The 24,949-nt window shown below is 38.8% G+C and overlaps 1 protein-coding gene and 1 long non-coding RNA gene across 2 annotated transcripts; both read right to left on the bottom strand.

The window, feature by feature from the left end:
* Positions 1 to 5,207: 5,207 nt before the first annotated feature.
* LOC131947007 (uncharacterized) lies at positions 5,208 to 9,722 on the bottom strand. The gene is made up of 3 exons (XR_009387817.1): positions 9,428 to 9,722; positions 6,011 to 6,176; positions 5,208 to 5,549 (listed from the first exon to the last, which is right to left on the bottom strand). It is a non-coding gene; the product is annotated as an uncharacterized LOC131947007 (long non-coding RNA).
* An 892-nt stretch (positions 9,723 to 10,614) lies between these two features.
* LOC131946991 (mucin-17-like) lies at positions 10,615 to 24,495 on the bottom strand (the record flags this gene model as incomplete). Its single annotated transcript, XM_059308065.1, has 8 exons — positions 10,615 to 11,902; positions 12,439 to 12,609; positions 13,079 to 13,250; positions 14,368 to 14,546; positions 16,961 to 17,019; positions 17,650 to 17,765; positions 18,926 to 19,573; positions 24,081 to 24,495. Coding segments are annotated over 8 exons (2,064 nt in total), but the record flags the coding sequence as incomplete, so codon positions are not given.
* Positions 24,496 to 24,949: the final 454 nt, after the last annotated feature.

Raw genomic sequence — 24,949 nt, 5'->3', positions numbered from 1 at the left:
GTAGCTGTTGAAGGTGTGGTAGTTATTGTGGATGTGGTAGTTGTTGTAGGTGTGGTAGTTGTTGTAGGTGTGGTAGTTGTTGTAGGCGTAGTTGTTGTATTAGGCGTGGTAGTTGTTTTGGGTGTGGTAGTTGTAGTAGGCGTGGTAGTTGTTGTAGGTGTGGTAGTTGTTGTAGGCGTGGTAGTTATTGTAGGTGTGGTAGTTGTTGTAGGCGTGGTAGTTGTTGTAGGTGTGGTAGTTGTTGTAGGTGTGGTAGTTGTTGTAGGCGTGGTAGTTGTTGTAGGTGTGGTAGTTGTTGTAGGTGTGGTAGTTGTTGTAAGTTTTGTAGTTGTTGTAGAACTAGTAGTTGTTGTAGGTGTGGTAGTTGTTGTTAGTAATGTAGCTGTTGAAGGTTTGGTAGTTGTTGTAGGTGTGGTATTTGTTGTAGGTGTGGTTGTTGTTGTAGGCGTGTTAGTTGTAGTAGGCGTGGTAGTTGTTGTGGGTGTGGTAGTTGTTGTAGGTGTGGTAGTTGTTGTAGGTGTGGTTGTTGTTTTAGGCGTGTTAGTTGTAGTAGTCGTGGTAGTTGTTGTAGGTGTGGTAGTTGTTGTAGGCGTGGTAGTTGTTGTAGGCGTGGTAGTTGTTGTAGGTGTGGTAGTTGTTGTAGGCGTGGTAGTTGTTGTAGGTGTGGTAGTTGTTGTAGGCGTGGTAGTTGTTGTAGGTGTGGTAGTTGTTGTAGACGTAGTAGTTGTTGTAGGTTTGGTAGTTGTTGTTAGTAATGTAGCTGTTGAAGGTTTGATAGTTGTTGTAGGTGTGGTAGTTGTTGTAGGTGTGGTTGTTGTTGTGGGTGTGGTAGTTGTAGTAGGCGTGGTAGTTGTAGTAGGCGTGGTAGTTGTTGTGGGTGTGGTAGTTGTAGTAGGCGTGGTAGTTGTTGTAGGTGTGGTAGTTGTATTAGGCGTGGTACTTGTTGTGGGTGTGGTAGTTGTAGTAGGCGTGGTAGTTGTTGCGGGTGTGGTAGTTGTAGTAGGCATGGTAGTTGTAGTAGGTGTTTAGTTGTTGTAGGCGTGTTAGTTGTTGTAGGCGTGGTAGTTGTTGAGGGTGTTGTAGTTGTTGTAGGTGTGGTAGTTGTTGTAGGTGTGGTAGTTGTTGTTAGTAATGTAGCTGTTGAAGGTTTGGTAGTTGTTGTAGGTGTGGTAGTTGTTGTAGGTGTGGTTGTTGTTGTAGGCGTGTTAGTTGTAGTAGGCGTGGTAGTTGTTGTGGGTGTGGTAGTTGTTGTAGGCGTGGTAGTTGTAGTAGGCTTGGTAGTTGTAGAAGGTGTAGTAGTTGTTGTAGGTGTGGTAGTTGTTGTAGGTGTGGTAGTTGTTGTTAGTAATGTAGCTGTTGAAGGTTTGGTAGTTGTTGTAGGTGTGGTAGTTGTTGTAGGTGTGGTTGTTGTTGTAGGCGTGGTAGTTGTAGTAGGCGTGGTAGTTGTTGTAGGTGTGGTAGTTGTTGTAGGTGTGGTAGTTGTTGTAGGCGTAGTTGTTGTATTAGGCGTGGTAGTTGTTTTGGGTGTGGTAGTTGTAGTAGGCGTGGTAGTTGTTGTAGGTGTGGTAGTTGTTGTAGGCGTGGTAATTGTTGTAGGTGTGGTAGTTGTTGTAGGCGTGGTAGTTGTTGTAGGTGTGGTAGTTGTTGTAGGCGTGGTAGTTGTTGTAGGTGTGGTAGTTGTTGTAGGTGTGGTAGTTGTTGTAGGCGTGGTAGTTGTTGTAGGTGTGGTAGTTGTTGTAGGTGTGGTAGTTGTTGTAAGTTTTGTAGTTGTTGTAGAACTAGTAGTTGTTGTAGGTGTGGTAGTTGTTGTTAGTAATGTAGCTGTTGAAGGTTTGGTAGTTGTTGTAGGTGTGGTATTTGTTGTAGGTGTGGTTGTTGTTGTAGGCGTGTTAGTTGTAGTAGGCGTGGTAGTTGTTGTGGGTGTGGTAGTTGTTGTAGGTGTGGTAGTTGTTGTAGGTGTGGTTGTTGTTTTAGGCGTGTTAGTTGTAGTAGTCGTGGTAGTTGTTGTTGGTGTGGTAGTTGTTGTAGGCGTGGTAGTTGTTGTAGGCGTGGTAGTTGTTGTTGGTGTGGTAGTTGTTGTAGGTGTGGTAGTTGTAGTAGTCGTGGTAGTTGTTGTAGGTGTGGTAGTTGTTGTAGGCGTGGTAGTTGTAGTAGGCGTGGTAGTTGTAGAAGGTGTGGTAGTTGTTGTAGGTGTGGTAGTTGTTGTAGGTGTTGTAGTTGTTGTAGGCGTGGTTGTTGTATTAGGCGTGGTAGTTGTTGTGGGTGTGGTAGTTGTAGTAGGCGTGGTAGTTGTTGTAGGTGTGGTAGTTGTTGTAGGCGTGGTAGTTGTTGTAGAACTAGTTGTTTTTGTAGGTGTGGTAGTTGTTGTAGACGTAGTAGTTGTTGTAGGTTTGGTAGTTGTTGTAGGTGTTGTAGTTGTTGTAGACGTAGTAGTTGTTGTAGGTGTGGTAGTTGTTGTTAGTAATGTAGCTGTTGAAGGTGTGGTAGTTGTTGTGGGTGTGGTAGTTGTAGAAGGTGTGGTAGTTGTTGTAGGTGTGGTAGTTGTTGTAGGCCTGGTTGTTGTATTAGGCGTGGTAGTTAATGTGGGTGTAGTAGTTGTAGTAGGCGTGGTAGTTTTTGTAGGTGTGGTAGTTGTTGTAGGCGTGGTAGTTTTTGTAGGCGTGGTAGTTGTTGTGGGTGTTTTAGTTGTTGTAGGTTTGGTAGTTGTTGTAGGTTTTGTAGTTGTTGTAGACCTAGTAGTTGTTGTAGGTGTGGTAGTTGTTGTAGACGTAGTAGTTGTTGTTGGTAATGTAGCTGTTGAAGGTTTGGTAGTTGTTGTAGGTGTGGTAGTTGTTGTGGGTGTGGTAGTTAATGTAGTCGTGGTAGGTGTAGTAGGAGTGGTAGTTGTAGTAGGCGTGGTAGTTGTGGGTGTGGTAGTTGTTGTAGGTGTGGTAGTTGTTGTAGGTGTGGTAGTTGTTGTAGGTGTGGTAGTTGTAGTAGGCGTGGTAGTTGTTGTGGGTGTTGTAGTTGTTGTAGGTGTGGTAGTTGTTGTTAGTAATGTAGCTGTTGAAGGTGTGGTAGTTGTTGTAGGTGTGGTAGTTGTTGTAGGTGTGGTAGTTGTTGTAGGTGTGGTAGTTGTAGTAGGCGTGGTAGTTGTTGTGGGTGTTGTAGTTGTTGTAGGTGTGGTAGTTGTTGTTAGTAATGTAGCTGTTGAAGGTGTGGTAGTTATTGTGGATGTGGTAGTTGTTGTAGGTGTGGTAGTTGTTGTAGGTGTGGTAGTTGTTGTAGGCGTAGTTGTTGTATTAGGCGTGGTAGTTGTTTTGGGTGTGGTAGTTGTAGTAGGCGTGGTAGTTGTTGTAGGTGTGGTAGTTGTTGTAGGCGTGGTAGTTATTGTAGGTGTGGTAGTTGTTGTAGGCGTGGTAGTTGTTGTAGGTGTGGTAGTTGTTGTAGGTGTGGTAGTTGTTGTAGGCGTGGTAGTTGTTGTAGGTGTGGTAGTTGTTGTAGGTGTGGTAGTTGTTGTAAGTTTTGTAGTTGTTGTAGAACTAGTAGTTGTTGTAGGTGTGGTAGTTGTTGTTAGTAATGTAGCTGTTGAAGGTTTGGTAGTTGTTGTAGGTGTGGTATTTGTTGTAGGTGTGGTTGTTGTTGTAGGCGTGTTAGTTGTAGTAGGCGTGGTAGTTGTTGTGGGTGTGGTAGTTGTTGTAGGTGTGGTAGTTGTTGTAGGTGTGGTTGTTGTTTTAGGCGTGTTAGTTGTAGTAGTCGTGGTAGTTGTTGTAGGTGTGGTAGTTGTTGTAGGCGTGGTAGTTGTTGTAGGCGTGGTAGTTGTTGTAGGTGTGGTAGTTGTTGTAGGCGTGGTAGTTGTTGTAGGTGTGGTAGTTGTTGTAGGCGTGGTAGTTGTTGTAGGTGTGGTAGTTGTAGTAGTCGTGGTAGTAGTTGTAGGTGTGGTAGTTGTTGTAGGCGTGGTAGTTGTAGTAGGCGTGGTAGTTGTAGAAGGTGTGGTAGTTGTTGTAGGTGTGGTAGTTGTTGTAGGTGTGGTAGTTGTTGTAGGCGTGGTTGTTGTATTAGGCGTATTAGTTGTTGTGGGTGTGGTAGTTGTAGTAGGCGTGGTAGTTGTTGTAGGTGTGGTAGTTGTTGTAGGCGTGGTAGTTGTTGTAGAACTAGTAGTTGTTGTAGGTGTGGTAGTTGTTGTAGACGTAGTAGTTGTTGTAGGTTTGGTAGTTGTTGTAGGTGTTGTAGTTGTTGTAGACGTAGTAGTTGTTGTAGGTGTGGTAGTTGTTGTTAGTAATGTAGCTGTTGAAGGTGTGGTAGTTGTTGTGGGTGTGGTAGTTGTAGAAGGTGTGGTAGTTGTTGTAGGTGTGGTAGTTGTTGTAGGCCTGGTTGTTGTATTAGGCGTGGTAGTTAATGTGGGTGTAGTAGTTGTAGTAGGCGTGGTAGTTTTTGTAGGTGTGGTAGTTGTTGTAGGCGTGGTAGTTTTTGTAGGCGTGGTAGTTGTTGTGGGTGTTTTAGTTGTTGTAGGTTTGGTAGTTGTTGTAGGTTTTGTAGTTGTTGTAGACCTAGTAGTTGTTGTAGGTGTGGTAGTTGTTGTAGACGTAGTAGTTGTTGTTGGTAATGTAGCTGTAGAAGGTTTTGTAGTTGTTGTAGGTGTGGTAGTTGTTGTGGGTGTGGTAGTTAATGTAGTCGTGGTAGGTGTAGTAGGAGTGGTAGTTGTAGTAGGCGTGGTAGTTGTGGGTGTGGTAGTTGTTGTAGGTGTGGTAGTTGTTGTAGGTGTGGTAGTTGTTGTAGGTGTGGTAGTTGTAGTAGGCGTGGTAGTTGTTGTGGGTGTTGTAGTTGTTGTAGGTGTTGTAGTTGTTGTAGGTGTGGTAGTTGTTGTTAGTAATGTAGCTGTTGAAGGTGTGGTAGTTATTGTGGATGTGGTAGTTGTAGAAGGTGTTGTAGTAGTTGTAGGAGTGGTAGTTGTTGTGGGTGTTGTAGTTGTTGTAGACGTAGTAGTTGTTGTAGGTGTGGTAGTTGTTGTTAGTAATGTAGCTGTTGAAGGTGTGGTAGTTATTGTGGATGTGGTAGTTGTAGAAGGTGTGGTAGTTGTTGTAGGAGTGGTAGTTGTTGTAGGCGTGGGTGTTGTATTAGGCGTGGTAGTTGTTGTGGGTGTTTTAGTTGTTGTAGGTTTGGTAGTTGTTGTAGGTTTTGTAGTTGTTGTAGGTGTGCTAGTTGTTGTGGGTGTGGTAGTTAATGTAGTCGTGGTAGGTGTAGTAGGAGTGGTAGTTGTTGTAGTTGTGGTAGTTGTTGTAGGTATCGTCGTTTTCACAGGTGTTGTAATTGTTGTGTCTGCTATATTATTTTTAGGACTAGGGTTATTAACAGATTCAATGTTGTTTTCTGATTTTGAATATAACTCTGTGTTACTATTTATAACATAATTTGTTTGCTTTGTTATTACATTTTGTGTAGTTATGGTAGCTGCTGTAACGATGGTTACTGTCATCGTATTTCCATAAAAGTTTAATAATTGTGTTAACAACATGTATTTAAGTAAATTCATTTTGAAAACCCTCTGGAGACTTTCATTGATTCCAATTCTGAAAAATGAATGTTTTGATGAGACTTTTCTCCTGAGCATGCTGTCTTCTACTACCAAAATATAATATTTATTGCTCTACTAATAAAACTTTGATTGGTTTAGAAATCTTATATTTCATTATTCTGTTTTTTTTAAATATTTTTTTTAAAGATTGGATTGAAATTTTATTTATTATCACATCAACAATGAAACCGCCATAAGGTATGTTTAAATATCTTATTTTCAGTAAATTAACAATTAATAAAAAGATACCCTGTTTGGAAACTGTAAACATTATTAAGTGGAAACAACAATTCTGGTGGGTAGATATCACTCGTATGGGGTAATTGTATAGTTAACTAATTACTCATTAAATTTTAAGCAGATACATTTTTGTCGCTTGGGTCTTGCCTAATTAGAACGAATGGAATGGAAAGACTAGATTTTAAATTTAATGTCTTAGGTTATTTTTTCACTTACTTTTATTGTAAAATTTTCAAAGTCCAGCTTTTGCTTAATATCCAAATGTCGAGGTCATTTCAACAAAAATATAAAATCCGTTTTATTTTTGTATTTTATTTTTCTACACATCTGACGCTTAGTGCTTGTTGTAAACTTGCTGGTAATAGTTTTGTACTCTGGCAACCTTGTGTTTTTAGCAGAAGATAAAAGTGACTCGTGAATGTTGAGAACACGCTAAGAGTTTAAGTTCAGCCAATACACGCAACATTATATATTTCCACAAAAACTACCTGGTAACACCAAGATGTCCTGTGTGTGAGTGCATTAGTCTGGTTTTGAAAATCAGTTTTATTTTATCTCTGCCACAAGACCTTTTAAACTCTAGTCGGTCAAAAGAATATAAAACATGAAAGCTTTGTATAAGTAATGGTGTCTCGTGTTATGTTTATTTTATGTTTTTTTAAATTTATATTATCAATTTTAAATACATTTCCTTTTTATACAATGTTATTCTTTGGTAAGTACTTTAAAAAAAATTAGTAATTAAGAGAAATAATTGCTTTTTAATTTGTTTAGTACAAATTTATTAAAACGAGCTTATGAACACCCCTATTCGACTATTTAAAAAAGGGAAATAAGTTATGGAAGTGGTTTGAATGTTTGCCTGTCTTTCACACTACTGCTCATGTGTATATTTTTTTTACGCAACAGCATGTCTTAGCTACTGTATAGCATCATTACTGTAGTAGATCTGTTAGTTATTTACAAAACCACTATCAATGTGCCAGTGGCGTAACTATAAAAATAAAGCCCCCCCCCCTTCTCGGCGGAGGTCCCTAATGCAGCGAGACTGATGATTTAAGTAGTACACCTATCCCCCTGTGCAGTACACACAATTAGCGGACCCCGGGTGCTAAGATAGCGCCTAGGGATCTCAGGATGCTCAACTACACATTTCCGTAGGAAGCCGTCACTCCAATGCTTTTAAACAAATATTAGGCCTATGACTAAAACCTTACTTAAACTTTTAATAATAGAATAGAATCTCGTAGAAAAAAGAATTGCACACCAAGTGAACGCCAAACAAAATGTGCAGAATAGTGCGGGATATTATTAGTACTTTATAAATTCAAATCCGTTTTTTGAGAAAACGGAAATGGCGTAAATTACTACTTCTGTTCAACGAAAATTACTCAGAATTTGATAGAAGGCAGCAAAATTATATATTTTACATATATGTGAAATTTCATTTATCTATCTGAAATAGTACTCAAGTTATAGGCTTTTGAAAAATTGAAAGTAGAAAAAGTTCCACTTCCGGTTATCGGGAATCGCTAAAAGGTTGATACGGATCTACGATTTTATATAATACTTATATATGAAATTTCATCAACCTAGCTGTAACAGTAATCTAGTTATCGTGTTTACAGACACACATACATACACACACATTCATACACACACATACATCCAATATTGCAAAATAACGTTTTTCCGACTGTGGGAGGTGTAAAATTTCGAGATTTGTAAAAATCTCGATTTTTTTTTTTTTGCACGATTGCAATACGTTCTCTATACTCTGTTTATACGAGAAAGTAAAAAATACGACTACACGACAACCCCATATAGGCACGTGCCATATGTTTGAACATGGTAAAGTGTAACATGACATTACATTGAAGCCGTTTAAAAACAAGCACTTTAATCTTTTTCTAGTTAGCTGATTTACGTTTATAATTGAAAATGGTTTTGAATTTAGGAGTTTAAGCGCTCATGGTAGTTGATGTGTTTGTTGTAGGTGGTATTGTATTTGTTGTACTTAATGATGTACAAGTAGTAGGTGTGCTTGTTAGGCGATGGTGTGCTTGTGTTAGGTGATGGTGTTTTAGTTTTAGATTATAGTGTTGGCGTCGTAAGTAGTGTTGGCGTCATGGTAGTTGTTGTCCTCGTGATAGGTGCTGTTGTACTTGTGGTGTCTGAAGATGTGCTCGTGGTAGCTGATGGTGATGGTGTTATCGTAGTAGGTGATGTTATGCTGATGGTTGCTGATGTTGTGCTGATGGTTGCTGATGTTGTGTTGGTGGTTGGTGATGTTGTGTTGGTCGTAGGTAATTGTGTGCTCAAGGTAGGTGATGGTGTAGTAGTGGTAGGTGATTTAGTGCTAGTTACAGAAGCTGGTTTGCCATTGGTTGGTGATGCAGTGTTGGTGAAAGGTGTTGGTGCGCTTGTCTTAGATGATGGTTGGTAAAGGTATATAGGTGCTTGGTGTTTCGGTGTTGAATTGAGGAGTTTAAGCGCTCAATGTAGGTAATTATGTTCTTATGGTTGGTGATGTTGCGCTGATTGTAGGTGATTGTGTGCTTGTAGTAGGTTTCGCACCCTGACTAATTGTGTTAATCTGAGTGTATTTTAATGTTAAATTGCTTTCAATTAACGTGGTGTTTGTGGTAGTATCTATTGGAGCTGCTATCATTGTTCTGTAGAGCTTTAATATTTGTATCAAGAAGATGTAATTAAGCACTTTCATGTTTACAACGTTTTCTTAGAAAGCTTACTGGAACTTTGTGCCAAAAAAATGTAATTATGATTATATTTTCTAACGTCAGCACCACTGCTGTTTTTACAACCACGGAAAGAGATTTGTTCTTATACCACAAGTTGGGCTTGTTTTCAAATCGTGTAAATATTCTGTTTTATTGCATCGGCCGCTTCTATCCGACCAATTTCTTTGAAACTTGGCGTGTGGTTCAAGAACCGATGACAATACATTATGACATCAAATTTTGCATTAACTTGATGACTAATGGTTCTATGAATTAAATAAATTTTCCTAAATAAAGTACTTTTTTCGGCGCTATTTCACTCACATTGTTTGTGTTTGGTGGTTTATGATTATTTTTAGCCATGTTATTCGATTGCATTAGACTTGAAATATAAAGAAAATAATAAAAAAAAAACACGTTTTAATGACAAGATTTTAAATAAAATAGAAAATAAATAAATTTCCTGAAATATATAATAATACACCAATATTTACAAAATTTAAAGAAGCAGCTTGTGTCACTATATTATTCATTACATACCCATAAATATTTATGGAAAATTATTTATTGTTTACTTGTTAATGCATTTTATATACAAACTTGTAATTAAAACCTTTTAATTAATATTTTTTATGTTGTGGTATACGGAATAATTATGTAAATTTAACGTTTTGCACCTTCCTTTGTCACATGTGATAAAAATGTGCACTGCGGAGTCATTGTGTAAGGAGAGTCTTCGATTTAGCTGGAAGTGCTTTGTTAGCATCGCTAGTAGTAGGTTCATGATCTAATTAGAATTAATTATTGATGTTTTTAGTTCATCTTTTATTGAGACATAACAGATCAATTAGTCACTTGATATAACTGTAAAACATACACAATCGAAACTTACGAAGTCTATGTAGATGAGATGGTTTTGCTCCTAAATCCAAAGTTCTACAAGTATATTGTTTTGCTCTGTTGATCCCGATGTTACTCATGAATTTCGCGATTATCAAAAAAATCTGAATATCCAGAATATTCCAGATTGCACCATTCAGTCACAATAAACCAATAAAAACTCATAAGATTAGCACAAACACTTTGTTTAGGTAGATGAACATGAAAATCAACTTGAGAAAAAATAAAGTAGAGTCCCCAATCGTTTCGGTACAAAAATGTGAACCAGTGGTACAATCTTTTTATCATGTCTTAAAACAACACGTTGATAACAAGCTCGGTGTATGTAGAAATTCTTAGGTCACATATACGGTTACACGGGTGGGTGCGATAAGACAAAAGTTCAGTAGCTGGTTACATGCGGTTGGTTTGTCTTGTATCTTGCTGTGTCGTTACAGGCTGGGACTTTAAACGCTGTGGTATGTGGTGATTGATAATCAGATCAATGCATGTATCACAAACTTGTGAAGATGCATTTATAGATAAAGATACGCTTCAAGTAATCCGAGGTGTAGGGGGTTCGTAGTTTGGTGTGGAGGGGGGAGCTGGAGGGAGGTTAGTCGCACAAAGACATTTCAAGAAATTTCAACTACTCCAAACAAATAATTTAGTCGACATCGCTTCATGTAGAAGCCACTGGGAAAATGTGCTTGTGGGATGGTGAGCGTGTTTGGTGAGGTGTGTTGTGAGGTGTGTGGTGAGGTGTTTGGTGATGTATTTTAGGATGCCGCTTCTAGTTAAACGTTTGGTGGGGTATTTTAGGATGCCGCTTCTAGTTCAACGTTTGGTGAGGTATTTTAGGATGCCGCTTCTAGTTAAACGTTTGGTGGGGTATTTTAGGATGCCGCTTCTAGTTCAACGTTTGGTGAGGTATTTTAGGATGCCGCTTCTAGTTAAACGTTTGATGGAATATTTTAGTATCCCCCCCCCTCTCTCTCTCTCTCTCTCTCTCTCATATATATATATATATATATATATATATATATATATATATATATATATATATATATATATATATATATATATATATATATATATATGTGTGTGTGTGTGAATATAATGAAAAACATTCAAGAACAATTTTCTCATTTGACCAAATTAACATTCGAGTTTAATATTCAACAAACAATAAGCCAGACCTTGATGTTTGATTCCATTTATTTACAGATCAGGTATATGGACCAGCCAGTGATCGATAGAACATAAAGGACAACATTGGTAGACGAGTAATAAATAGTGCTCACGTTGCAAGTCTGAAAAATTTTATACGTTGATGCATTTATACGTTATCACATAATAAAGCGTGTGGGATAACAGAAGATTAAGATGTCAAAAAATAAATAATATATATAATATAAAAATATAAGTCTAGAGTACAATTGTTATGCAAGCCGTGTACCAATAATTTGTCGTTAACTAAATTTATAACACAGGTTTCCAAATAACGTGGTATATGTCTCTGGGGTGTTGCTTCTACCTGGGTCGTATAACCTCCCTGGGTCGTACACCTGCCTGGGTCGTACACCTCCCTGGGTCGTACACCTGCCTGGGTCGTACACCTCCCTGGGTCGTACACCTGCCTGGGTCGTACACCTCCGTGGGTCGTACACCTCTCCGAGTCGTACACCTCTCTGTGCCGTACACCTCCCTGGGTCGTACACCTCATTGGGTCGTACACCCCCCTGGGGTGGTACAATGATTATGAAACTAGACCTTCCTATCTAGAAACATGAAGTTGGTGGAGATCTTCAGAGTGAAGGCTCTTTGATAGTGACAAATGTTTGGATACCAAATTTTTCACAATTTGTGAGTTTATACGTGTTATACATCCAATATGTTGCTTACAATGACATTTTTATGTTTAAACATGATTTTCGCTTATATACATACATATTAAGTCTTATACACTTATTGAAGACATTTTTTATACAGGAGTATGCATTTTAAAAGTCTGGTTATTTTGTGACTTGCATTCAAAATTTGCTTTCACGCTTTATTTAAACACGAACTCAAAGAAAAAATTTTGGATCAGTCTCACATGTTTTTGAACACACATATTATTATCCACTGTTATTGTGTGCTCACTTTCTCTTTACGTGTGTCGTTTATTCCTTGTCTCTGACGTCATTTGTCGTCTTCGTCGCTCCACGAGGAATGTTGCGGCCATTTTGCTTTGGAATTGTAGGCCGTTGGCGTCGATTTGGTGGGGAAGACAGGAATATCCTGGGGCGTGGCTTGTTGGCCGATGTGGTCGTCACGTGGTTCGACCGAGACCTTGAATGGGGGGATTCTGAACTGGTCGTCTGCGGTGTTGTCGTAGTGACCCCTGCCCAGGTAGGTGGAGCCCTGGTAGGGTGAGTAGAGACTCCCGCCCGTGGGGTACACGGCCAGTTGCTCGGAGGAGGACATTTCATACAGCTCGTCTTTTCTGAGATCAGAGGACAATTTTAGGACAATTTTAGGATAAATTTTTGAGAATCTTAGGAGAATTTTACGATAATTTTAAGGAGAATTTTAAGAACAGCTTTAGGACAATTTTAAAGACATGAGTATGATAGGCTGCGTGTTTGTGATAACATTCTGATTGTATTTCTTTAAGCCTAACAAGGGAGATAAACAAATCAATGATTTAAAAAAAAAATCACCTCAGATTTTAACTAAAACATTAAAAGAATAAGAAATAAAAGGGCATCAAAATTGAGATTTTGAAAATTAAAATAAACTAAAACAAAATAAAAAGATCAAATTGTAAAGCAAAAAAATTAAATAATGAATTCATTAAAAAAAATAAAAATATCAATAATAAATAAGAATGTCTTAAATAAAATTTGGGAGTCATAAAATAAAAGGTCAATTGTTCAAAATTATTTTTAAACTACAAAAAAATATTTGTACAACTAAAGATAACGCAAAAATAAAAAGAAAATGACAAGATTTCAAAATGATGTAACGTTTAATTTCTACCTGTGTCGTCTGCGGTGCATGATGCAGACGGTGAGAATGACGGCTATGATAATGACAGCGCCACCTAGGCAGACGGCCAGGGCGATGATCTCACTGGAGCCGAGGGCCAGTTTCTCACCAACTTGAGTGCAGTTGGCGCCTCCATACACGAACTTGTCGTCTGCGTTACATCTGCTCAAAGTAAGGGACATAATCTCATAACATAGCTCAAATTAAGGGACATAATCTCGTTACATAGCGCAAACAAAGGGACATAATCCAATTTTATATGCTACTTGTGATTGATTGATTGATAAAGTTAATTTTAATTTTAACCAGTAGAAAATGAAGAAATGACAAGTTTAATGTTGCCAGGAAGAGCTGGTAGGATAGAACCTGACCTGGTTGCATTCATCAACTTAAACTGTTAGAGGATAGAAGCTGCACCTAGCGTTGTTCAACTCATCAACATATCACGTGACCTGGGTTAACTGACCTGCACTTGGGGTTGTTCAACTCATCAACATATCACGTGACCTGGGTTAACTGACCTGCACTTGGGGTTGTTCAACTCATCAACATATCACGTGACCTGGGTTAACTGACCTGCACTTGGGGTTGTTCAACTCATCAACATATCACGTGACCTGGGTTAACTGACCTGCACTTGGGGTTGTTCCCCTCATCCAGATAGCAGGTAGCCTGAGGCGGACACACGTGCAGTGAGCACTTTTCCCGACACTGTCCTCTGTTGACGTCACACACGTAGTTGGCTGGGCAGATGCTGTCTGCCATACAGGGGTCACTGGCCACCAGAGCTAGGGTCTGACCAGCTGTCATTAGATGACATATGACATGTACTGACAAGTGATATTGGTTATAAGTGTTGCTATTTATAATTGTATTATTTTAAACTTAACGTATTTATAACAAAAGTTTTTTCAGCTTTTTAACCGTGGAACCGTTATTATATATTAGGTGTCATCCATAAATGACGTCACGCTTTTTTGGACGATGTTTACCTCCCCCCTCCGGTCCGTCACACATGGTCACAAAAAGCCAGACCCCCCCCCCCCTAAAATGACGTCGTACCTCAGCCTACAACTCCCCTCAAAATTGCAGATGAATTTTTCTAAAAACATCGATATTTTTCCAAAATCTTGTCAGATCTCAGTCAGCATACAGTATTTTGATCAATTACTATTACAATTTATTAAAAACATTTTCTAAAACGCGAAATAACGGCTGAAATTTGTTTTCTAACATTGCTTTTTTATAATGCAAAAGTGTGACGTCACACCATCTGAACTCCCCCCCCCCTCCCTTCCCCCTCATCACACTGTCACAAAATTACGGACCCCCCTCCCTACTACGAGTGTGACGTCATTTATGGACGACCCCTTATGGCACATCCTTAATTAATGATCTTAAGTTACTGCATATCCTCAATGAAAGCAGGATCTAATGTTATTGACATCACAACCGCTACGCTATGACTTTAAACAAAAACCTTAAAAAGTAAAACTAGCTCTTGAGCTAAACCGTCGCACTGGATATAGCATAGGGACGCGAGGAGGGGGGGGGGAGGGACTGCGCCAAACCTCTGAACATGCATTTATTAAAATAATAAATTAAATATTTTTAAGTACTTTTTTCAACATAAACTCAAATCTGGATCGATTTTGATCAATATTTGAAAGACACGAGTTCGAGTTCACAAGCTGAAGTCAAGCAAACACTTTTAGTCTATATAATGTCTTCAGAGTCGTTTATTCTAAATCCTTAATTGTTGAAAAGATTCTCAATCCGTTAAATTATAATAGTTAAAATCGTGCAATCTATCAAGAGCAAGGACAGGGGAATTTATCAGAATAGTTTTCCCACCCCACCCCACCACACCCTACCCCTCTAAGTTGTCACAAGGTGCGACTTGGGTGCCATCTAGCGTACCTTTTTCAACGCTGCTGTTGTAGGTCAAGGCTAGGTAAGCCGTGTCCATGTCCGTGACTTTCTGCAGCGCTGGGTACAAGTCTACCAGTGCTTGTGTAACCTCCGTCGCGTTCAGCGGATTGGCGGACGTGTTGAAGACAAGCAGTGTGACGTTATATAGCACTATAACACTGCCGGGGCTGTAGAGAAAATATTTTATACATCACTACCTGGGCTGTAGACAAAATATTTTTATACATCACTACCTGGGCTGTAGATAAACATCTTTTTATACACCACTACAACACTACCTAGGTTGTAGACAACTATTTTTTTACAATAATACGACAATACCTAAGCCGCTGACAAACATTTTTTTATCAGAAAACCACGCCTTCCCCATACAAAACAGATACAAACACAACAACATGTCCCATGTACCCGGATGTTACCGCGCTTGTCATGACGTCATCTAACCCGTGATCAAGAAAGATTAGCCGTGGCGTCATTTAAGACCTGTTTACCCCCCAAGGCAGAAAGGATCGACCCTAGAACAAGACTTCCTATAAAATGTTGACAGAATACCCAGGCACCCGTGGGGCTAGCATGGTAGGTCGATCCCTGTGGGGGGGGGGGAGGATCAAGGAGCAACATAATCTATAGATAACAAACAGGGTTGGGTGTTGGCGTCACAGACTTACTGCTTTTATTGTTGACAGAAATAAAATAATGTATGCTCTATCTTTGGGTTATATTGTCTGGCAAATAATAGATTTACAGATAGGGGAAAAGTACATTAGGGTGACGTGTAGCAGTGTGTGTACATGTAGGTATATGTAGGGGTGTATGGGCATACAGGTAGATTTCTGAAGGTGTATGGGCATACAGGTAGATTTCTGAAGGTGTATGGGCATACAGGTAGATCTGTGAAGGTGCATTGGTGTACACGTAGTTTTTTAGAGGTGTATTGGTGTTTATGTACAATCATATACACAAGTTATATCGTACTTTGATCTTTGGTCACTGCCCATAGTGTAATGATGTACACGTGGTCAAATGTAAAGATGTAGTAGTGTACATTAATTTACTGTAAGGTTTTATAATAAGTAATTGTAAGTATGTAATATATACAGGTGTGTAGCTAAATTAGTGTAAGTAGATAGAGCTAGTGAAATGTTGGTGTAAATAAATATTGGTGTTAGGTTTGTGGGATTAAAGGTGAATTGGTGTAAGATGTACATGTGTAAATATAATTTACTGTATGGTAGATGGGTGTAAAGATATACTGGTGTAAATGGTACAGGTGTAAGGTTATATTGGTGTAAGGTGTACAGGTGTAAGGATATATTGGTGTAAGGTGTACAGGTGTAAGGATTTATTGGTGTAAGGTGTACAGGTGTAGGGATATATTGGTGTAAGGTGTACAGGTGTAGGGATATATTGGTGTAAGTGGTACAGGTGTAAGGTTATATTGGTGTAAGGTGTACAGGTGTAAATATATATATTGGTGTAAGGTGTACAGGTGAAAGGATATATTGGTGTAAGGAACGCAAATGTTCCTGTCTAACATTTTACGAAGCAACAAAATCTTTTGTCAACAGCCAGCATGGGTTTAAAACACACCTCTTGTGGGGACTCAAAGAGGTGTGTGTGGGATTGTGTGGGATTGTGTGTGATTGTGTGTGTGGGGGTGGGGGTTACGTAAACCTTAGAACGTTCTTACAATGGGCCTGTTTGAAAGCTAATCCCTACTGCGCTGCAACAGCTACTGAAAATTACAGGCTATGCTATAAAACGAGTGTATTTACTTCTTGAAAGGACGGACTAAAAAGCTTTTAAAAAAGTTTTATTATCAATTTACGCATAGAAATTCTGACTACAGTTTGTAGCGATAAGTTTCAGGCTCCAGAATGCCATAGATGAAGTGTAAATTTAGTCTAACATTAGAACATGCATACAATATCACAAGCCAATGTATAAACATATGTTTGTAACACAGCCTCAGTGGGGGATAGGGTGCGATGGTTATCCACTGTGGTGCGGTTACAGGCTTACCCTGAGACACAACAAAAAACAAAGCTGCTTCTTTCTTGATCAATTTCACTACTTCATACAGACTTCCTTAGAATTACAATATCATAAAGCCCTTCACTAGGTCTATATACATTACTCTAGTTATTCTATACCCCTGTCAGCATACTGTCCTGATCACCCTCAGACTGAGGTTTGAATCCAGTTGACACATTCACAACTACACACAGAGGTCACATGACATGGGAAACACGGGGAACATTGCTCACCGAAGGGCACAAAAATAACATCAACAGTTGCGGTCCCACAGGGGCCGCAAACGAAATAAGATCTAAACTATCCCCCATGACTGATGACACATGTAATGTGTTTCATGTTCTATGGCACAACCCACAATAAAGATAAATTTGGTCATTTGGCTACTACTTTGGTCATCTAATGACATGACACAACTCACGATAAAAATTCACACATCTGGTGATTTCTCTAGTCAAGAATTGTAATTTCAGGTAAACTCTACTTCAGCTACGATGAATATATCGATAATGTTAGTTTAGCAAATGAAAAACATGACGTCACTTACATGAATTCCTTGATGAGGATTTCTCGAAAGTTCCGTACGTTGGCGTACAAGTTAGTCAACTGTAAAACAATAAGAGACGTTTATCAAATAAGACAACTATATCAAAGACAGGTGAGATGGGTAGGGACACCATTCAGGATATGTTATATGTGTTGTTATGTTAGTCAGTCAACTATATCAAAGACAGGTTAGATGGGTGGGACAACATTCAGTAAATATTTTAAAAACATTTTCTTATAGTTTGTAAGAAAAAAACGTTATTTTACTTTTTAATATTCGCTACATTACTTTACTGACTGACTGAAATAATCCCTTATATAGACTTTTGTGTATTTCTAAAAAAAAACAAAAAAAAAAAAAAAAACAAAAAAAAAAAAAAAAAAAAAACAATAGTAGCATAGTAATACGAGGTCGTGACAGACGAAGTCGTGACGGTAAGACAGTTATGTGCTTGATTTAAATGATAAAAATACAATATTTAGATGTTAGTTGAATTTTTTTTACTATAGCTTAGGTTAAAATTGAAAACAATTCTATGGACGGTCTCAGTCAACAATTCTGTGGACAGTTTAAGTCAACAATTCTGTGGACAGCTTCAGTAAACAATTATGTGGACAGTTTAAGTAAAAAATTCTGTTGACAGTTTAAGTCAACAATTCTGTGGACAGTTTAAGACACAAGAACTTTACATTTTGCTTGTACTCCTTCAGACTTGACTGGAATATCTCTGATGATCTGTTCAGGAGCTGGGGGTCAAACGTCCGGCTAAACTTGAGACCAAACGGCACTGACACGACGCTGTTCTCTGCAGAGGTAGAATTTCAACGGAATAAAGTTCAGTTTCAACGGCATAAAGTTCAATTTCAACGGAATAAAGTTCAGTTTCAATGGAATTAAGTTCAATTTCAATCAAATAAAGTTCAATTTCAAAGGAATAAAGTTCAATCGAGGTAAATTTTCATTTAGGAACTTTTATAAAATAAGGTTTGAATTTGCAATTATTTTCTAAATTATTAATTAGTTGATGAATTGTTTTGTAATGAAATGTTTCCTTTGAATTCTTTTGGTGGGTCTGTGTGGTTGAAGGGTAGAGCCTTCACCTGCTAATACGAAGGTATCGAATCAATACCACATCTGTGAGTTCACCCAGCACTAATGCGTACCTGACTAACGTTTGGGATAGAAGAGGCGGCTGAACATAGTTCTGTGTGTCTAGATCACTGTAAAGGTGAACTCCTCGAACTTTTTTTTTTTTTACATTTCTTAAGATTCCAACCACAATTAATCACTAATTGTTTGCGCCGATAATGTTATATAGTTTAAAATCGCAGCTGTTTTAAAATTTCCATCATATTAACTTTCATGTGTCTAACAGTAGTGAACAATTTTCTTGCTAACTAGTAATTTAACCCATCCCTTTGTACTGTAAATTTTTAAACTCAGCTTAATCCGGCGTGAAATATAAACAATTTGTGGTGGTTTCTTGACCTTTTAATCTCCCCTTGTTGGTAGTCAGTGTTAGTACAGATGTAACCCCGAGGGGAGACAATAAAAAGTTGTCCCCCTTCAATTGTTGCCCCTCCCCCCCCTCCCCCACACTTGTTGATAACTATTTATTTCAAGACCCCAGGTAAAGCTAGAGTTAAATCACGTGACTTCTAGGATATCTAGTAGGATCTCAAGCAAACATTTAGAGCGGTAACTTTAACAGGGCGAATTATTATTGTGAACAATGTGGAGTGTGATACAATGTGGAGTGTGATACAATGTGGAGTGTGATACAATGTGGATGGTGATACAATGTGGAGTGTGATACAATGTGGAGTGTGATACAATGTGGAGTGTGATACAATGTGGAGTGTGATACAATGTGGAGTGTGATACAATGTGGAGTGTGATACAATGTGGAGTGTGATACAATGTGGAGTGTGATACATGCTAGGCTTGATCACGTGATATATTTACCTTTGTTCCATGGGCGGGAGAGGGACGGCGAGGGTGTGGTTGTGGGGTTGGCAGTTAGACGGGTTGTTGGTGAGACAGTTGTAGGTGGGAGGGTTGTTGTTGGGGTTGTTGTGGGCGGGGTTGTTGTGGGCGGGGTTGTTGTGGGCGGGGTTGTTGTGGGCGAGACTGTTGTGGGCTGGATGGGTGTAGATAGGGTTGCTGTGGGTAGGATGGTTGTGGGTAGGATGGTTGTGGGTGGGATGGTTGTGGGTAGGATGGTTGTGGGTGGGATGGTTGTGGGTAGGATGGTTGTGGGTGGGATGGTTGTGGGTAGGATGGTTGTGGGTAGGATGGTTGTGGGTGGGATGGTTGTGGGTAGGATGGTTGTGGGTAGGATGGTTGTCGCTGCTTGTGTCGCTGAAAATGTGGACGATGTTGATAAATCCGGTGTTGAACCGCTGGTTGATGCACCATGACTTGAAGACGAGGGTGTGACTGTTGAAAAACTTGGTATGGAGTTTGGAGAAGTTGATACGGTTGTTGATGATACAACTAATGATGTTGACACTACAGCTGATGTTGACACAGCTAAAGTTGCAAGTGATGATGTTGATAAAGTCAGTGTTGATACACCAGGAAGTGTTGATACAGTTGATGTTGTCACATCCGCTGATGTTGAAAGATGCGATGATGAAACAGATAATGTTGGCACAACAGATGAAGACGTCGATGACGTGGGTGATACATTAAGTGATGTTTGTACGTTGGATGCAGCGCTGAGTGATGTTGTCAAGGATGTTTGTGATACACCAGACAATGATGTGGTAGAGAATGTTGATAAATATGGAGATGTCGAAAGGGATGTTGACACTACGGATGATGTTGTCATGGTGGATGCTGATACTCCAATTGATGGTGTGCCATATGTTGATACAGATCCTAAAGTTGCCACGGATAATGTTGATACCCCAGAGGATGTTATGTAAGAGATTGTGGATACAACTATTGCCGCTGTAGTGGGTGATGATGTTGCAGTCGCTGAGGTTGAAAATACAGATGTGGATTGTAGCATTGATGTTGATAAAGGTATTGATGTCTGAAGAAAAGTTGAAATGAGAGGTGCTGTTGTTGATAAGCTTGAAGATGTAGTTGCTGATATAATATGTACAGATGTTGATACAAGTGTTGATAAGGCTGGTGTAGATGTTAATAAGGTAGTTACATGAGGTGTTGATAAAGATGATGTTGTTGAAACTGATGTTGAAACAGTAGCAGGGACAGCCGAGTTGTAAATAGTTGCTGTTGATGTCAGAGTTGTAGATGTTGTTACAAAAGTTGCTAATGTTGATGTGTGTGGATACGATGAGGTTATTGATGTTGATAACGTGCTGGTAACAACAGATGTTGGGGAGACTGTTGTAGATGTTGATAAAGACAAAGCTAAAGGTGTTGATAATGATACTGATGTTGCTAAGATAGATGATGGTGTTGATAAAAGAGATGAAATGTGAATTGATGTTGATATTAGAGGTACAGATGTTGATAAGGAACTGGAGACAACAGTTGCTGATACAACAGGTGTGGATGTTGATAAAGGTAATGATGTTGATTGAGATGTTGAAACGGTAGCTTTGGAAGAAAGAAAAACGCTACTTGTTAAAGCTGTAGGTAAAACAGATGTAGTTGTTGATACAGATGTTGATACGGGTGTTGATGAGGCAATGGATGTAGGAATGATATTTATGGATGTCGGCAGCGTGCTAGAAACTAGAGTCTGAGATAATTGAGGTGTTGATGTTGATACAAGTGTTGATAACACTGTTGATGTTAGTGTTGAACTAGCAGATAAAGTAGACATCAGTGCACTGGATAATTTCGTTGTTGATGTGACTGGAATGGATGTTGATACCTGTGTTGATACGGATGCTGGTACAGTCGCTGATATAAGAGTTGATGCAGGTGTTGATACCTGTGTTGACAATGGTGTTGGTAGTGTTGCTGATACAAGTGTAGATAAAGGTGTTGATACCAATGTTGATACCATTGGTGTAGATGTTGAACTGAGCATTGATGTAGATGTTGAACTAAGTATTGGTGTAGATGTTGAACTAAGTATTGGTGTAGATGTTGATGAAGGTGTTACTGAGGATGTTGATGCCTGAATCGATGTTGAAACAGTAGCTTTAGATGTAAAATGTGTGCCTGAAACGACTGGTGTTGATACTGTCAGTGTGGATATTGATGAAGATGATAAAGATGTTGATAAAGATGTTCCTAAAGGCGACAATGAAGATGTTGCTAAGGGTGTTGAAAAAGTTGTTGTTGAAGGTGTTGATGAAGATGCTGTTAAAGGTGTTGCTACGAATGTTGATAAAGTTGTTGAACCTAGATTGGAAGTTCCAATCGTAGCTTTGGACGAGAAAATTGAAGTCATGGATGTTGATGAAATTTGCGTGGTTGTTGATAAGACCGGCGTCGCTGTTAATACGACTGACGTGGAGATTGATAAAGTAGTTGATGATGGCATTGATGTTGTTATAGCTGGTGATGCTGTTGGAGTGCTTGAAATAGCTGATGTTGATAAAACGGATGTTGAAGTTGGTGTTGCAAGAAGTGTTGAGACAGGTGTTGATAATGAATTTGATAATGACGTTGATGTTAGAAAGGACGTTGAAAGTGTAGCTTTAGATGAAATTAACGAGTTTGAAACTGTACTTGTTGATAAGCCAAGTGGGGAAGTTGATAAATGTGTAGCGAATAGTGTTGATGTTTGAAGGGGTGTTAATAGTAAGCTTGAAGGTATAGCTGTGGCTATAACAGGTGCAGATGTTGATACAGATATTGATGTTGTTAGTGATGCTGACACTGTTGATAAAGTATGTGAACTGGAGACTACAAATGTTGATGGAGAGGTAATTAAAGATGTTGATAAAAGCACTGATGAAGGTGTTGATGTTGAAAGAGATGTTGAAATCGCAGATACTGATGTTGATAGCGAGCCGATGGCAACAGGTATTGATAATACAGGTGTGGCTGTTGCTGTTGGTGTTGATAAAGCTGGTGAGGTTGATAGAGATGTTGAAACTATAGCTCTAGATGAAAGAATGGAGCTAGAGGTTGTTGATGTCGGGAATACGGTTGCGGATGTTGAAAACAGACTTGATGTTTGAAGTGATAATGAAAGTACAGTTGCTGTAGTTGATAGCAAACTTAAAGATGTAGTTGCTGGTAAGAGAAGTGTTGATGTTGGTAAAGATGTTAATGTCGGATGTGATGATGAAACTACAGGTACTGATGTTGAAAGAGAGCTGGTGGTAATAGGTGTTGTTGATAAAATAAATGCAGATGTTGATGAAGGTGTGATTAGGGGCGTTGATGCTGATCTTGATACTGATGTTGATGATGATGTTGATACTAATGTTGATACTGATGTTGATGCTAGTATAGATGTTGAGGCAGTAACCCTTGATGACAGAACTGAGGTAAGTGTTGCAGATGTTGATGAGGCAGGTGAGATTGGTGAAAGGAGTGTTGATGCTACAGGTAACGGTGTTGATAAAAAGCTAGAGGACACGGTTGTTGATAAAACAGGTGTTGATGTTGTTACATGTGATGATGATGTTACAGGTGTTGTAACTACAGGCACTGATGTTGATATAGTGCTTGTAACAATAGATGTTGATAAGACTGAATTGGATGTTGATAATGTTGTAGCTAATGGTGTTGATAAGAATGTTGATGTCAGAAGAGATGTTGATATTGCAGGTGTAGATAGAGAACTGGTTGCAGCAGACGTTGATAATACAGGGGTAGATGCTAGTGTAGGTGTTGATAAGGGTGTTGATGTAATTGTTGAAACTGTACTCCTAGACGAAACAGTCGAGCTAGGTGTTGAAAATAATTGTGATGTTGTTGATGATAGTGTTGATATTACAGGTAATGTTGTACTTATAGAAACAGATGATGACGAAATACTGAGAGAAACAGGTGTTGATAAGACAGTCGTTGTTGATGTTGGATGTACTGATGTTGATGGTGAGCTTAAGCCTGCAAGTGTTGATAAGACCATTGATATTGTTGATGTTTGAATATATGTTGATGTTGGATGTATTGATGTTGATAGCGAACTAAAGCCTGCAACTGATGGTGTTGGTAGAGGTGTTGATGTTGGAAGTGATGTTGACATTGAATGTATTGACGTTGTTGGCGAGATGGAGCTTACAACTGTTGATAAAACTGGTGTAGATGTTGATACATGTGTTGATGTTATAGTGGATGTTGAAACTACAGATGCTGACGTTGATATAGAACTGGTAGAAGCAGGTGTTGATGTTTGATGTACTGATGTTGATAGCGAGCTAAAGCCTGCAACTGTTGATAAAGGTGTTGATGTTGGAAGAGATGTTGATGTTGCAGTTGTAGATGTTGATAGAGAGCTGATGGCTGCAGAAGTTGATAACACAGGGGTAGATGCTAGTGTAGGTGTTGATAAGGGTGTTGATATAATTGTTGAAACTGTACTCCTAGACGAAAGAGTCGAGCTAGGTGTTGAAAATACTTGTGATGTTGTTAATGATGGTGTTGATATTCCAGGTAATGTTGAACTTATAGGTACTGATGTTGACGAAATACTGAAAGAAACAGTTGTTGATAAGACAGTCGTTGTTGATGTTGGAAGTGATGTTGACATTGAATGTATTGACGTTGTTGGCGAGATGGAGCTTACAACTGTTGATAAAACTGGTGTAGATGTTGATAAATGTGTTGATGCTACTGTGGATGTTGAAACTACAGATGCTGACGTTGATATAGAACTGGTAGAAACAGGTGTTGATGTTGAATGTACTGATGTTGATAGCGTGCTGGAGCCTGCAAGTGTTGATAAGAAAACTGATGGTGTTGATAAAGGTGTTGATGTTAGAAGAGATGTTAATGTTGGATGAACTGATGTTGATAAAACAACTGATGGTGTTGTTGTTGGAAGAGATGTTGATGTTGCATGTACTGATGTTGATAGCGAGCTGGAGCCTGCAACTGTTGATAAGAAAACTGATGGTGTTGATAAAGGTGTTGATGTTGGAAGAGATGTTGATGTTAGATGTACTGATGTTGATAGCGAGCTGGTGGCAACAAATGTTGCTAACGATGGTGTGGCTGTTAAAGAGGACATAGTTACAGGTGTTGATACAACTGTTGATGTCAAGAGAGATGTTGAAACTGTCACTTGAGATGCAACTGACGACGAAACAGCTGGTATCGATGTAGTAGGTGTTGGTATCGATGTAGTAGGTGTTGGTATCGATGTTGAAATAGTTGACATCGATGTAGAAATAGTTGGTATTGATGTAGAAATAGTCGGTATCGATGTAGAAATAGTCGGCATCGATGTAGAAATAGATGGTATCGATGTAGAAATCTTTGATGTCGATGCCGAAACTGTTGGTATCGACGAAGAAATAGTCGGTATCGAAGATGTAGATTGAGCGGATGTCTCCTGGTACAGTGTTGTCAAAAGGCTGGTAATCCAGACGAAGTGAAAACAGATTGAGATTAAACTTGCCATTGTTACAGATTGTAACCTCTAGTAAGTGTTGATGGAATCCAAATTATGTTACAAGTTCATGGTTCAGCTACAAATTGTAGGTCGGTGTAAAGTTTTGTTGAGAAACTTTGTTAAGAAACTTTGTTAAGGAACTTTGTTCAATAACTCACTTGTATGTCGTTGCTTTATGCTGATCAACTTAGTACTCTTGGTTTATCCGGGGCAATTAATAAAACTGAAACAATCAGAAATATTTGTTTTTTAACAGCGATAAGTCCACTCATACGCAGATGAATATGATACACTATTATATGCGGTAAATAATTCTAACATGTAGTTCACAAATATTATTACAAAATATGTTACAATTATATTTAGCACTTAAATGACTTGACTAGAAAATTTACGAAAACCTGTTTTATAAATGTGTTATATTAGACGTATGTATTAGCAACGTACTGTAGTGAAATATAATGACATCTGTTGTAGCCGCTTTTACTAGT

The sequence above is a fragment of the Physella acuta genome, unplaced genomic scaffold, assembly GCF_028476545.2.
Source record: "Physella acuta isolate Inbredline_101_S28 unplaced genomic scaffold, ASM2847654v3 ptg000579l, whole genome shotgun sequence".
NCBI lineage: Eukaryota > Metazoa > Mollusca > Gastropoda > Physidae > Physella > Physella acuta.
This window is presented reverse-complemented; position numbering and strand designations above follow the sequence as displayed.